The sequence below is a fragment of the Boleophthalmus pectinirostris genome, unplaced genomic scaffold, assembly GCF_026225935.1.
Source record: "Boleophthalmus pectinirostris isolate CB_2022bp ecotype Guang Dong unplaced genomic scaffold, ASM2622593v1 HiC_scaffold_2, whole genome shotgun sequence".
In the NCBI taxonomy this organism is placed as follows: domain Eukaryota; kingdom Metazoa; phylum Chordata; class Actinopteri; order Gobiiformes; family Gobiidae; genus Boleophthalmus; species Boleophthalmus pectinirostris.
The window spans coordinates 17,573,024-17,588,856 of NW_026571152.1; the positions used below are offsets into that span (position 1 = coordinate 17,573,024).

The window sequence follows — 15,833 nt, forward strand, 5'->3', positions numbered from 1 at the left end:
CTTAAACGTGGATGACATCTAAAACATCTTTATTCAAGTTTTTGATGAGGGAACAATATTTTAACATGGTGGTTGCACAATACCGCCTCTTTAAATAGTCCACTATCCATTGAAGGCTTCACCATGTCTTATTGCTGCTCCTATGCACACCTATTGTAACACTCTCATTGATTCTGCTCAGGCTATGTGGATGGGCAGTGCTTTGACGTTGCCAGGCACCTGCTGTGTAGTCATGGAAAATGTGCTCATTACTTTAGCCTATACATGCATTATACTTTCCTCACCATATATCTCTGTGTGTGGTCATTATTGTCCTGCCCGGTCCACTCTCTGCAGCCTGGGCAGTTGTCTCATGTGACAGTCCACTTTGCTAAATTGATCAGCTCCTCCTTCCAAGCTCTTCATTTATACTGGAGCCTAACTGGAACGTAAAGGTCAAAGCACTGGTTAAAAAGCTGAGGGCAGTGAGTCTATTAGCAATACACAGAATGGAAAGGAAGTTGGTTCAAGTGAACACTGAAATACCAGCTATTTACAATCCAAAATACTTCTACCAATATACTGTATATTGTTACTACTAATTGATATTACACTATGCAACTGCTACATGCAATATGCATCATTCTGATGATTCTCATAATAAAAATCAGACTCTGTTTTAAGTGTTTCTGTTTCTACACATTGAATCAGTGTGCATGTTATGTTTGCTAAGTATTCATTAGCGATCACATTAGCTAATTATTCATTTGCATATTATGCATAACACTCTGTAATGAAGATACCATTGTATTTGTTGTTGTCGACAAAGACTGATCAATGTGATTTTTCTGGTGGGGATGTCTGCCACCTGATTGTCTCCATGGAGATAGATCTTTTTAATGCTACATTGTGGAACACTATACAGAGCAATAGCATTTCAATGGAGTACAGATTTTCAGATTTTGAGCTATGTTTGGTTAGGACTAGCTTAGCTGGACAAAGGGAGACCATGCAAACTCCACACAGAAAGGTCTGAGTGACCCACGAATTGAACTTCGAACCTTCATGCTGCTCAGCCACCAAGTAGAGGACAATCCACCAAAGAGATAAATAGCTCACATTTTCTTCCAAACATTACACAGCTCCATTTTGGGCAGTGTGAGGCACATCTGTCACGTACATGTCGCTGTACAGATGCACATCTCTATGGAGAGCGGCATGGCAACGGCTTCTTCAGTTGAAAGACGAGGGAGCAGACAGGACAAAAGCATCAATACAGCTCAGTGCTCAGTGCAAAGAGGACTGACATACAGAGGATGGAGAGTCAGCCACAGGAGCACAGCTTTAAATACATAAAGAGATGGTAGTGAGAACGGAGGGAGTTTTGTAAGAATCACTCAAGTTGAAGTAGTCATATTTTACACACATACATTTCTGTAGATAAATTACTTTGCAAATATCACTCAAAATGTACTTCACGGGTTAAGCTGAAAAGAATATATGTTACTTGTAAACATTTTTATGGTCTTGCATAAACTGTCATTTGGACTCTTTAGGTTGAGGCCATATCTCCTTGTCAAAGCTCAATCTCATCAGATTTCAGAAACTAAGCAAGGCCAGGCCTGTTTAGTTCTTGGATGAGAGACCACTGGGAATACTATGTGCCACAGTAGGCCAGCAGTGGCTCTAGCTCTAACACTTTTGTTGGGTCCTTAGGCAAGACACTTCATCCACATTACTTGATGGCTGGATTAAATTAATAATGCACTGTAAAGTGGTGTTTGGGAGTTATGAAAGGCGCTATATAAATCCAATTATTGTTATTCTCGTGATTTGCATCCCACAGAAGGGGGGGCATCCTTCTTTTTGTCTCTCTTGGGGAACACTGTTTACCTGCTTGAATCCATTTGAGACACTTGTTGTCAGCCTGTTACGCTGAATTGAACTGAACATGCCTATCACTGTCAACCAATCACAGCCAGCTCCCTCTCTAGCTATCTATAGTCATCATCCTTACCCTACAATGAAGCAACAGAACCCTCAGCCTCCCCAGCCTGTCCGTCTTCTTATAACCACCATCTTCTCAATAAACTTAACTACATCTCTGTGTTTATTTATTGTTTGATATCGAATTATTTCAACCTGATATTAATACCAACTCAACAATGTGAAGTTCTTAACATGCTATTATTTCTCATAAAAAATGAAATATGACATAACTTTCAAAAATGTCTGTGTTATAAATTCTTAATGTGGGAAGCGGTTATTTCAGTATGCTGAAATGAATAGGCTATTAAATTACACGAGACTTAAAAAAATAAATAAAAAAAAGACTAAAACATCTTGTGCCACGCCCACTCCAGTCCCTCTGCTCAGTGGACAGTGGACACTCTCCTCAGACAGAGTGAGCGACGATTTGACCCAAGTTACTGTGTGCGAGGACTCGGAGACAACACCAAGCATGGCTCATCTTGTGCGTAAATAACACCAACTCCGACTGTGCCAAAATACGCACGACCTCGCCACATACGGACACATGTTGGAGACGGACCACGGTCATGGAGGGTCTACAAGCCGATCGCCCCGGACTGGACATCGAGGAGGAGGAGGAGAAGTACCGCGCTCTCGCTTTGGACACGGCTCTGAGCACTCTGGCGGCGGTGCTCGTATACGTGGTGGTCAAAGTGAGTCTGGACGGCATCCGGCAGTGGCGAGCACGCGTGTCGGTGCTGATCGTGGGCTCGGGACCCGTGGGGCTCACCGCTGCCCTGGTCGCTGTCCGCTCGGGGAAGGTGCTGAAGCTGACGGTGCTGGATGAGAGGTACCGGAGCTCGCTGCTGTGCCGGCCCCAGCAGATCGCCCTGGACCCCCGCAGCGTGAGGTTCCTGCTCGGGCTTGGGGTGGACTTCGATAACATGGAGGGCTGTTGGCACAACGAACACTTCTTCACCCGAATAGGGGTGTTTCAGGAGTACCTGCTGAGCATCCTGGAGCAGAGGAAGCATAAGGTGGACGTAAAGGTGCAGCTCGGGACCAAGGTACAGTCACCGAGCAAATCTCTAACAAAATTTACCTACTCATGAGACATTTTCCATTTTAGGCCATTAGCATGAGTCAGCTGTCAAATTCACTATTCCATCTAAAGTGAAGTTATTAGCCTACTTGATAAATTAATAATGTAGAATGACTTTTCTGGGGGAGGGTCAAAAACCTTCTTGTCCCCATGGTTATTTCGTGGGTTAGCATACAATGTTCCTTATTATGGCATTAATCTTAACTTTCCAGTAGAATGTATATCGTTTTATATGTGTGTTTTGAAAATACATGTCGATTGTATTCTGTAACTAGGCCTCTCCTGTCTAATACTATAATGTGAATACCTAACCTTCCAAGCAAAGAAACAATGCCTTTGTGGAGACAAGCAGGTGTCAGATTTTCCACTCAAAAAGTTACATAATGCAGCTTTAAATACCATTAATATCATCGACACTTGTGGGTGAATTGTCTTGCCAAAAGACTAAGTGATACTGTGCACTCGTCAGAGCTGGCCAGAGCCATTTGCCATTCCTTTTCAGTACTGGCCTATATTTGTTCTTATTTGTTGCCAAATGATCTACCTGTGGAGTGCACATAACTGAGCTAGATAGACCTGCAAGGTAAATAAATACCCCTAAACTAGAAACAAAAGGAATATTCCCACTACAAGTAATTTGTCTTGGCTGGAAACAATATGAAACCTCTGGGACTGGAGCTGTATCCCAGATTATGTAAAAGGTGCCCTAGTTTATATTTTTATGTTTTGACCTTTGGGAAAGAAGAAAAACACACTTCATCAAACCTGATCCCTCCTTAGTGACAGGGTCAGAGGAGAGTCTGTTGGGCTCTGCTCTGTGCAGGTCTCATATCACAGAGGAGAGGAGTTTATAAAAGACTTTGTTATCAGGGAAAATGTGTCTCAAATGTACATATTAGCACATAGATGGAATATGAATACTATCAAGTGAATATATAAGAAAATATCTGTTATTTTGAGGTTGGAATAGCAGAGAGATTGTTCTCAAGTAAGTTACTTCAAAAATGTTTACTATTACTCAAGTAGATGTAAGAAGTGATCCAAAAAAGTAAGAGAGGGAGCTACCACCTCCTTCCAAGGAGCTCGCCAAGGGATTTCTGAATTCTGTGTATTGTGGATAATAGTAAAAGTTGATTAATTGCTATTGTAAATGTATAATTTTGATGCCTAACTTGGTGCACTGATAAATGGACAATAGTTTATGTTTTATAGGCATCTAACTTTTTGCCATCTAAGGCTTGCAGTGGCTCTTATATTTACTCAGTTTCTTTGTAACCACTGAAATTAGTAACTCTCTGGCATTTTTGTTTCATAAAGGCAGCTCACTGGAGAAAAAAGACTGGAGACCCCTGGTCTAGAATATGAAGTGGTAACAATGTAGTGACATGTGGTTTATAATTTAAAGTTTACAGAAGCTCAAGGACAATAAAATGCACAGACCTGGTATTTTGAGAGAAGAGACTCCAAAAATGAGAGTGGCTATTATGCAAAAGCAACATTTTGTATACCATGTTATGACATTGTTCCCTCATGAAAGAGGTTTACATGTAATCCGCGCAGGTTGGAGAAATCCCCCAATCCTTAGCAGTATGATCCTCCAATGCTCAGCCTTTGTCACTCATCTCTCACACAACAATTTTCCATGGATATACAAAAGCATGATACAAAAAATACAGTACAACTTCACAAACCTGATATAATGTGCAATAGTTTCATTAGGGGACTGCATGCTGATTGTGTTCTCTTCTGAGCATCAAAAACAAAAATGAAACTTAATAATCATGTTAATATGTTGTTTTCAATAAATATAGCTGTTTTAAAACAATAAAGGCTAGCATGGAGATTTAAATATTTAATATGTCAGCAATAAATGCCCCATAGTGTAACACCCCATCTTTAAAAACTGTTTCTTCTGTATATAGAAAGCAAACTGACTTCAAAAAAACAAAATATGAAAAATGGCTTTAGCCTGCAGTGTCTTGCCTTAACTCCTATAAACAGTCTGACTGATGACACAGAGGGAGAGTTATGCAGTCATGCTTTGTGTCTGTCCCAGTTTATCCACAGACTTGATAATGTGATGTGATATAATGGCGAGGGATCACTTTACACATTTACACCTGATCCAGGAGCTCAGACAAAGCCCTGGGTGCCCTGTGTCCTGTCACTGTCTGAGGAGAAAGAAGAGATTATGTCATAAGACCACAAACACACAAAGATACTATAAAAGAGACAATATCAGATCTACTTGAATGGGTTTTTAATGTTATAATAGTTTTCTCTCATGATAAACCTCCTCAGAGTTGTTTTTAATTGATTCATGCAAGTTTCATGTTTGATGTCATGATTTTTTCCCATGTACAAAAATCGTCTTGCCCCAATATATTGTATAAGCAGTCCTTAAGGTTAAAATAAGTCCACTGTGCACTGTGTATTATAAAATAGTTTATTGCCAGATCTTCAGGAAGTGCACATTAGCATGCTAGTTGTCTGTTTTTCATGTTTTTCAATCAGGTAGAGCACCTTTATGTAATTCTGTATTGTCTTAACCTATCCCCACCCACTGGTTTCAAATATGTTGTGTATGCCACTTTACAAAAACAGTAATAAAGCTGTTGCTCACTACAGGGAAATACCAGCACTAGTCAGAACAGAGTTTTGATCTCCTGGGAAGAAGAGGGACAGAATATGCAGGGTTACTCAGCCATGCATGAATAAATCAAAACATCAAGGCAACATTAGAACTCAGGAATGTATCACCACACATCATGGGACTTTTTGTTAGCATAATGTTAAAACAAAAGAGATTTTAAGATGCTAAATACTAAACATAGGATTTATTTGAGCTGTTTCATGGTTCTGTTGTTTACTTTTCTAGTATTGTGGTCATGTATCTTCATTTAGTGTTTTGCACATCTGTCATTAATACAGAGTTATCAAAAGTATTGAAAAACAGATGCTAAATTAAAACTAGTATTGAAATGATTTACTCACTTGAGCTGGTATCGATAATAAGAAAGTCACATTCACCAGACATAAATGAACCTTTCCTGAGCAGCTTTATCAGAACAAGAAGATACTACAATTTAATGTTGAAAATAACATTCTGTTGTCTAAATAAGGTGTGTTTTTTTTATTATCATTGTAATATTGGAATCGGTATTGAGTATCAAGTCTATTCCTTAGTTCCAAGGTTTTGAAGAACATTTTGTATCATAACAGCACATGAATGTAAAGTTTTTGACATTTGATCCCAAGCTCTATAGATCCACTTGTCTAGTTTTTTAAATTTCCAAAAAAATCTCCCTCACATTTCATTAAAATTTCTTTTGTTTACTTGCTGTAGATGGAAACATGTTGGCAGTTTGTCTGTTTTTGTCTGTCTGTGTAGTGTACAGTGTTTGACTACTGTTGAGTCAGTACACCACATTATCAAAGCAATTCCAAGTGAATCAAATGTAATTCTGTGGCCCACCACCTCCTCCTCCTCCTCCTCCCCTGTGTCCTTCTCTGCCCTTTTTGCCTGTGTCTGTTTTATTGAAGCTGTGTGCTGCATACAAAGCATCAGCTGAGAAAATATAACAGCTTGTACGTGTCATAACCTTGAGCCTGTCTGTTTGAAAAATAGAGTTGTCAGAGAAGTGTCTTTGAGGTTGTAGTGATGTTAGGATTTATAAAACTTTGCAGTGGCATCATGATGGGGGTGTATGGAATGCGTGTATATGGTGAAATGTTTAGCAGTTCCCATGGTGCATGTATTAGCAAACATTGGCAAATTAAACAAAAACAAAAAAACTAAATTAAAGATTGCTTTCTTCAAACGTTATCAAATTGTATTGCATTATTATTTTATGTTATTTTTCTATTTCCCATATTACTGATAGTATAGGTTAAAATACCAAAAAGTTAATTTAAAGTTGCACTGTGTTTTGGAAGGAGGATCCGTCAGTGGCTTGTCTGCATGGAGACTTTATTCTTACATCTATAATGTTCCATTTCTTGCATATATTCAACTACAAGTGTTGTCAATGCCAACTAAATACCTTGAAAACATGCATTCTTATTTTGAGTGTGGTGACCTCTTCACAGATCTGACCTATAACTTGGCCTGATGAGACCCCATGGAGTTTAAAGCCACACTGTGAAACATTCAAGACAAAGAAATAAGATCTCCATGGCGACAAGCAGGGGGATTCAGGTTTTGTGACTATAATAAAAGCCCAGAAGAACTTTGAGCTTTTTAACTGTGCAATACATTTTAAGAACAAGCTCTAGAGAATGTCATAAATCTGATATTTTTGTCCTTTAAGATCAGCTGAAGAAAAAAAACTGAAGCTGCCCATTTTGTTAATGAAAATCGTAAACAGAACCAGAGCCAGTATCGAGCCATGTGGTGCTCCTTTGACTATGTTCATAAAGCCAGACTTTATCCCTTCCATAAAAACACATGGGTTCTGTTTGATAGAGAGTGGGCAGAATCACCCACACCTATGTCCTTAAGTTGGTCTAGCAGTAAATATGGTCAAAACAATCAAATACTTTGGATAGATTTACATATTAAAGGGCCTGTGTCTGAGTAAGTATCAGTACCTGAGTAAGAACTGTCTTGCCCCAGCACAGACATAATGCATGAGCAGCTCTTGAGGTCAAAATATGCTGTGTGTTGGCATCTGCGATTGTAGTGTTGCCCAAGAATAAGCACTGCTAGCATGCTAATTGTTGTTAGCTTTACTGATGGTTAAAACTCTGTTCTGGTCTCTGAAAGTTGTAAAAAATGCTTATAATCTCATTGTGGTGAATAATTACAATGCTCGCAATACACAAGGTACACAAGGTAAATGAAGAATATTGTCTCAAGGTAAGTGATGAATAACTTTGTTTTTAAGACAGTGATAATCAGGGACAAGGGCCTTAAACAGAATATGTAACTTGTCCAATGTTTTGTTTTATCACCCTGCAGTTCTCTGAGGAGTATGTGCGTCGCCTCCCCTCCGCAGACTGGCCGCGGGTCATCGTGGTGGCTGATGGGTCATGTGGAGACTCCTGCTCTGTGCTGGGTCTAAGCTCAGACTACACCGTGGAGTCGTGCCAGGCCTATGGAGCTAACGCCACTATAGAGAGGCTGGACCAAAGACAGGTTAGAGTCTTTCCTCCTGCATATGCATGTCATCTGTGCCTTATGTGTTTACATTCATAAATATCTTGTTTATACCGTCTCATCTCTACACTAAAGGCAACTATATGTATCAAGCGCTCTTGCAGTTTTAAAAAGGTACAACAATCACAACAGAACTAGGCCAGTGCTTTAAGCTACAGGACACATACACGTTTTCTCATTCTCTGTATATGGACAGGCCACGTCTCATGAAAGCTGAAAGTGAAAGCTCAGAATCTTCACAATTCACTCATTAAGCTGCAGAAGCTGCACTAGAACTGAAGGGAGAGAGTCCTTTTAGGTTCAAACCAACTGGATTTCAGCATTGAAACTGGCAACACAAATGACAGACTCATGTGAGGCTCATTGTGCTTTCTGAACCAGATCACAAAATAATATAACGTAACATAAATAACATAAGCAAATTGGCTATCATGTCCAATGTTTTTGTACTGTTTTCTGTTACCAGTAAAAGCTATATTTGATTTGAACATGTTTACAGTGTGTCTGAGGACACATTTAGGACATGTTTATGGAATTTTAAATGAAAATCTTACATACAATTCCTTTAAAATACTCAACTCACCATCAAAGCATGACTAGTCAGCCTCAGCTATCCACTCTCCACTCAGCACAGTTGTTTGTTCTGTAGCCACAGAACAAGCAAATTTTGGAGAAATTCCAAACTAGAACATCTCGCATATCATATAAAAAGGAGCTCATTAAAAGTAGTTTAATCTTTCTAATAAGAGTAATACTGTGATATATTTTTGCACTTTTCTGTTCAATGTTACAGCCCATTCTTTTTTGCATGATTGAACTTCAACAAAAACATTGACAAGCACATTTTAGCACAACTGATTCCAAAAATATCATCACCTTTAGAATTACTGAAAAAAAATCACTCATCTATTCTTTGTGTGTTGACGTTGCTTTTTTGTTGACAGTTTCCAGTGAAACGTGTCATGTACTCATTGAGCCTATAAAACAGAAGAGACTGAACAGGCTACAGCTCTGTGTTTACTGACAGGTGAAGGCAGGACACACAGGATATTGCAGGATACCGGAGAGACGCATTGGTTCCATAAAACACATTATAAACAAATAGCATTGGGGAGCAGCTGGGGACCATCTCTGAACAGAATGTCAACTGGCTTTTGTAGACTATGAGGAATTCATCTGAAAATATATACTTTCATTTATCTACCCAGTTTAAATATTTTTGTGCTCTCTGTCCCTGAGGCTAAATATGTTGTTTTGAAAAATCCATGAAACCATTTTAAGCTGTAAAATATGGTTCCTTTTACCTATTATTTTGAATTAAATCCAATTTCTCTCACCTCAGATTAACAAAGTTTAGTGCTTCGCTCACTGATTCTGCAGAAATCTGTGATATTTTTCAGTCCCTCTCTCTATTTTTTCCCTGTAAACAGCCTTATTTGTTTTGATGTGGACAGTATATGCAAGTCCTTGATTGGCTAATCCACCTGTCACTCATGCTCATCTTAACTCTGGGAGATTCAGCAGTGACCAGTCTCATTCTAAAGTATTGCAAAACTGTGTATTCCTGATCCCAGGCAATATTTTTCTATCAGCTGAATGATTTTACTTACTTACATACCAAAACTGCAAGCTCACTTCAGAGGCGAAATTAATCCAGTGGCAGAAAATTATGAACTGATTTTTGTTTATAAATTTGTGGCTTTGATTTTTTTTTCTATAATCATGCAAAGTGAAAAATAACACACCAATGCACAGTTTGGAGTTTATGATGGATGAGAAAAAAAATTAATGGTTGAATCAGTTTGATAGATCTTTTAAATGGGCTGTACCTGATTTCTTTAAAGAAAAAAGAAAAACTTCCACAAACCAGGAAGTAACACTGGTGTGCTGTTAGTATTCTAACTGTTCTTAGCAACAACTTTTTTCATTACCATGACAGCAAAACTCCGCTTCGGTCTCTGAAAGTTGTGAAAAGTGCTTATATACTTATCACATTGAATAATTAAAGTAAGGAATATGGAAAATGAAGAGTAACTTTTTTTTACATGTTTAAGGCAATAAATAAATATAGTCTATTATTTGATCTTTAGCACCGACATCTTACGTGCACCCATAATATATGACTCATCCGATTTGGCGCACGTGGCTCTATTTCCTCCATGTATTTCTATGGCAGGGATGATTCACTGTTTCACAAATGGACAGGTCAAGGTGAGGCTGCAGCTTTACTGTGATCAGACACATCTCTGCATAATAGCAAGGACCCTTTCCCTGTACGCATGCCCAGAATGTGCTCTCGAGATGGGCTGCAGCCGCTTGCGATTGGCCCCTCTGCTGGATGTTTTCCGAGATGATTGAATTTGGCTCCCAGGATATGAGCTGTTTGAAGCTACTGTCCGGTCGGCACACCCCCTCCTCTCTATGGTCATCTCCTCCTGGTACTCTGCAGCACATTACAGGCTTGGTCACAGTTCCATTGCTCAGCTTGGTCACATTTGGATCTATAAAAGGAGGAAGGAAAGTTATAGTGCAGTGGTGTAATACAAGTACCAACAATACAAACAGTTTACAGTAATACTTGAGAGTTATCTGCTGGGTTATGGTTAACCCTAAACCTAACCCAAACCATATTTAAAAAGTTCTAAGCTCTAAGTTCTAATCATTGCAGTAGGAATGCACCAATCCAATACTGGTATCTGATATCAGTGCTGATAATGAAAAAGATGCTGGATCAGATATCGGTTTCCAAGTAAGCCAATGTCTTGGTTGAACATATACATTGATGTAATGAAAGTATTTACTAATCAAAGTCGGTTTTATTTATAGAAAGTTGTTCTATAGTTCTATATTTATAGAGGAATAAATAAATTCTACAACACATTTGTTTTGTTTATTTATTTATTTATTTTGGTTAAAGGTAATAAATACTGTTTTGTCTCTGCACTGGTATCAGTTAATATATAGTGTTTATACTATTGTATTGTCTCTTGAACAAAGTAAGCGAGCATGCATGTTGAGTAGAGATACTCTGATTTGAGGTCTATAGTTATAGTTTTCCAAAGTGGATATAGATTTCATTATTTATTTCTCTTCCATGCAGGTGCCCACCCCTGAGATCCGTGCTCACAGCCTGTTCTTCGACCTGTCTGCATATGGTGTGGAGGCCCTCAGAGAACACAAGAACCCCTCAGCCAAGCCAGGGTTCCACCTCAAGATCTACGGAACCTTCAGGAACCGCTACATGGCCCTGGTCTGCCCGGCTTCTGACACTAAGATGGTCCGCTTCCTCCGCCACACCGCCAACGCCTCTGTGAGTGGCTTTACGATCAATGTTATAGTATTATATTAATATTAGTTATTCCTTTCAAAGAGATAATTTTTAGTCTTTCAGTATTAGTGCTAGAGCCATCTGCAGCCTGACTTCTCCAGAACAGCATCCCAGGTCCTTAAAAGTTGATAGGCCCCCTCCTTCCTGTTTACTGTCCTGTGAACATTTTATTTTTACATTTTGCCAGTACATAATATGTCTCTTTCTCCTGCAGTGATCTGTGATGGTTGAGGTTTTCCTGTTCTTTTTTTCTGTGTCAAACCAAAAGAGGCATTCAGTTTTATATGTTTTTGACCACAAAGGTTCACATTCACCTAGCTGCAACACTATAACACTGCCATTAAAAAAAGTATTGGATTTAACGATTAGTTCCACTTTAGATATGCATTGTGTAACTTTCTTGGTGGAGGTTCCATCAAATGCTTTTCTTCATGGAGATTATTTCTTTGTCTGGAATGTTTCAAAGTATGGCATTAAACCTTAACCAAACCAAACAGGTCAGATTTGTTTATCTAGATATTTTTGAGCTATAAAACCACTTGTAATTGAATAAATGTAAAGTAAAGCTGTTAAATGTCATATTGTTGAACATTCCAAGCAGAGCAGTAACATATCCATAGAAACAAAAAGGTGACGCTGCATAGTTAACTTATAGTATTTGCTAGCCCTGTCTGCACACTAGGCTGCATAACACACAACGTACATAGCCTGGGAAGACATGTGCTGTCACTTAATCTGCTCCGCAGCATAAGTGCATCTCAAACAGGTGTAAAATTTGTCTTTTATAACTCTTCTTTTATGGCGTCTGCAGCGGTGGATGAGGTGTGCAAGTGGATGACCGTTCACACAGGTATTCACTGAGTCCACCTCATCTCCACTGCGCTGTTGCTATGTGGGTGGCCCATTCAGTGCACTGTTACCTGGAAACGGGGGACTGTGCAAAGTATGGGGTAAAGAAGAGTGGAGACAAGCAATTCTAGATAATCAAGTCACAGTAATAGTCAGAATTCCTTTTTTAATGAATGTACTGATTTTTGTAAATGCAAGGGTGGATTCAATATATGGAGAAGCAAACTCTTTTGTTCTAACATTGTTTCCTCATCACAAACATACTTGGAGTTGTGTTTTCTTCATTCACACATGTTTAACACACAAACTGTGCATATTTAGGCTGTGTTCTTCTCTCAGACTGAAGACACTCTGTTTCTCCTTGTCATGTGAATATGTGGTAATAGAGAAAATGCTACACTGTGCTTTTAAACTCCATACCTTTAGAATCGTCTTGACAATTTAACCCCTAGCTTTGCTTAATGTTGAAGTTACAGCTATTATTTTAGCCCCATTGAAAATGCTTTACTTCTCGGTGCACCAAGAAATATTGAAGACTTCAAAAGGTAAAAGTAAAATCAAAAATCAAATCAAAAATAAAAGCAAGGTTATTCAGGTTATTCTAAAGTACTGAAGAGTAAAGCAGTTCAATAGAGGCTAAGATAACCATAAGCTTTGAAAATTTAAATCCACCTTTTTCACTACTTTCACTGTTTCCGTGGTGTATTTATAGCATTATCTACTATTTCTAGTAATTTTTTGGCAACTGTAAACCTTGGTAACAACCAAGTAAATTTACAGTTTTCTTGTCAAAGACACCTATATTTAAGTTTTTGCCTCCTGTGGCCACTGCAATTTCAAGTAGCTGATGACATCACGACAGACTTCCCTGATTAAAGTCAGGCATTTCTGATTACAACATACTTCTAGACCTCGCCCCTCCTCTTCTTTCACTCTCTTCTCTCCCATTACTGCCCAGTTTAGGAGATTTATATGTAATGTGGTTGTGGACAGAGTTTAGGTGTAGAGTCCCACATTAACAAACTTGTAACAGTACTACCCTCTCCCACCCCCCTGTGCGCTCAGATCATGAAGAACATTTTCCACCAGTCGTTTAACGTGTACAAGACAGACATCGAGCCACGTCTGAGTGAGGTGACCCTGCATCAGCTCCAGTGCTCCAGACGTCTGTTTGAAGTGCAGCTGTCCCACCGCACCGTCAGCGCTGCCTACATCGCTGGGGACAACGTGGCCGTCGTCGTGGAGGGGGAGGCGGCCCGTGTGCTCAACTTTGATACAGGTTAGATCTACTCAGTGGTGGAAAGAATACTGTAAATTTGTACAATTTCATGGCAAAAATGTATTCAGTTACAAGAAAAAGTATTGCTGCCAAAATTGTACTTCAGTAAAAGTAAAGTGCACATTCAAAACACTATAGTAGTTACTAGTTACTAGTTTTTTGGCAATTTTAGGAGCATTTTAAGTCAGTCTTGATAAACTACCGTATTTTCCGAGCTATTAGGCGCGCTCTCAAACCTCATCAAAAAACGACTGCGCGCCCCACAATCCAGAGCGCCCTATACACAAATCCACTCGGGTATCCCAGCACAACTTCAGTAAACTATAAAGCCACACAACCCGCAGCGCACACAAACACGCACGGAGCAGGCAGCGACTGCGCAGCCAAAACCACCCGCAGCCACGCAAACGAGGAATGGAACAGAGGAACGAACCGAAAAAGCGAGTGCAATGTGCCACTTCTAGCCACAAGTGAACAACTGAGTCACTGCGAACACGCCAACAATCCAGCGGTCCCAGACAGCACCCTCCCTACACGCCACAATTGAACAAAGCCGAGAGTCACCTAACTCTAACTAAAGTCATTTAACTGTTGTGTTTCGTTTAAAGTCCGGTGCGGTTTATTTGTGAACAAAGTTCGAAAATAGACCATTTAATGACAGTGCGCCTTATAATCCAGAGCATCTAATAGTGTGGAAAATACGGTAAACTGAATTAAGTAGTTGGTATGTTTTCTGAGCCTTCACCAATCAGAGCAGGTGAGGAGGTGAGTAGGTGAGACAGCAGTATATAGGATCAATTATGACTTGTGCTATACTCAGTAACTCTTGTGATTTTAAATGCAACTAATTACAATTACATGGCTAGAAATATACTTCATTACCAATAAACATGCAGGTTTAAAGATGTACTCCAAAAAATACATTTATCCCAAAAATACACCAGTTACCGTAACATGAGTATTTGTAATTAGTAGTTATTTTCCACCCCTGGATCTACTGTGAAATGTGTGTGTGTGTGTGTGTTTGTGTGTGTGTTTGTGTGTGTGTGTGTGTGTGTGTGTTGGGGGGAGAGCCGGCTTGCGTGCTCAATTTCAACACAGGTAGTCTACTACAATGTGTTTGTGTGTGTGAGTATTTACAGAACAGAGAATGTACTTTATGCGGAGGGTAGTTCAGGAAAGTCAAGCTGCCAGGCCAGATGATGGTGCAGTTGTACATTGATCTTTGTGCTCCTCAGGTTGTGGGGTGAACCTGGGCATGCGTGGTCTGGAGTCTTTGGGCACCTTCATCTATGGCATGGCTACAGCAGTGGACCAGAGCGATGTGCTGGAGGCGCTGTCGGCCAAAATGAGCCACTCCAAACAAGTGGTTCAGGACTTTAAACGCACAGGGCTGTCTGAGGCCATGTACCACTGACTGCTGCCCTCTAGTGGAGCTTCTGTGTACTAATGTGCCATCAGTGTCTGTAGCTATTTACTTCAGAGAAGGTCAAAAGCTGGACAAAAATCAAGTGACCAAAAAATAAATATAAAATAAATATATTATATAAATAAAATAAAAATTATCTGATGATATTGTTATTATTGTATTTAAAGTGACAGTATGTAGCTTTCTGGAGGTGGAAATTAAAAGTTAAAACCATACTTCAAAATATTTCCATGGAGATTCGTTTTACACACACTATGGAAGGTTATAGCCAAAGGAACAACATCTTCATGGAAACAAACAGGAGGAGGCCCTCTTCCAGGCCAAATAAGAGCCAGGTTTGTGGAGATGCAAGCCTGCTCATGCATGTTTTTCTATGTTTTTCAGTGTAATAAAAACACCCATTATGGGAAAAAAAAAAAAAAAAAAAAAAAGAATTACACGCTGTGGCTTTAATTTCTTCATATTGTTACAGTATAGCCAGTGACAGAGATAACTTTACAGGAGGAGTCATTCTGAGAGACACATCCGTCTGGCTTCTGAATATTTGCTTGTGAAAATGCTAATTTTATTTATTTTTTTGGATATTTGCAAATTTACTATTCAGTGTCAATTTCAGAAATACAAATAAATATAAATTATATAAGTATAATAGACTTAGTTTCTAAATCACTATGATAAACTGTAATAGATCAAAAAGAGTGTGAAAACTTGTTTAGTCCTGGTTTCGCCCTATTTTTA

At 39.2% G+C, this 15,833-nt stretch overlaps 1 protein-coding gene across 1 annotated transcript; it reads left to right on the forward strand.

Annotated features, from left to right (window-relative positions):
- Positions 1-2,387: 2,387 nt before the first annotated feature.
- On the forward strand, positions 2,388-15,501 carry si:dkey-234i14.6 (uncharacterized). Its single transcript, XM_055155743.1, has 5 exons — positions 2,388-3,017; positions 8,013-8,189; positions 11,311-11,520; positions 13,453-13,666; positions 14,905-15,501. The coding sequence occupies exons 1-5, from the start codon at positions 2,538-2,540 to the stop codon at positions 15,081-15,083; spliced, it is 1,260 nt and encodes a 419-aa protein (XP_055011718.1). The 5' UTR covers positions 2,388-2,537; the 3' UTR covers positions 15,084-15,501.
- The last annotated feature ends 332 nt before the right edge of the window (positions 15,502-15,833 follow it).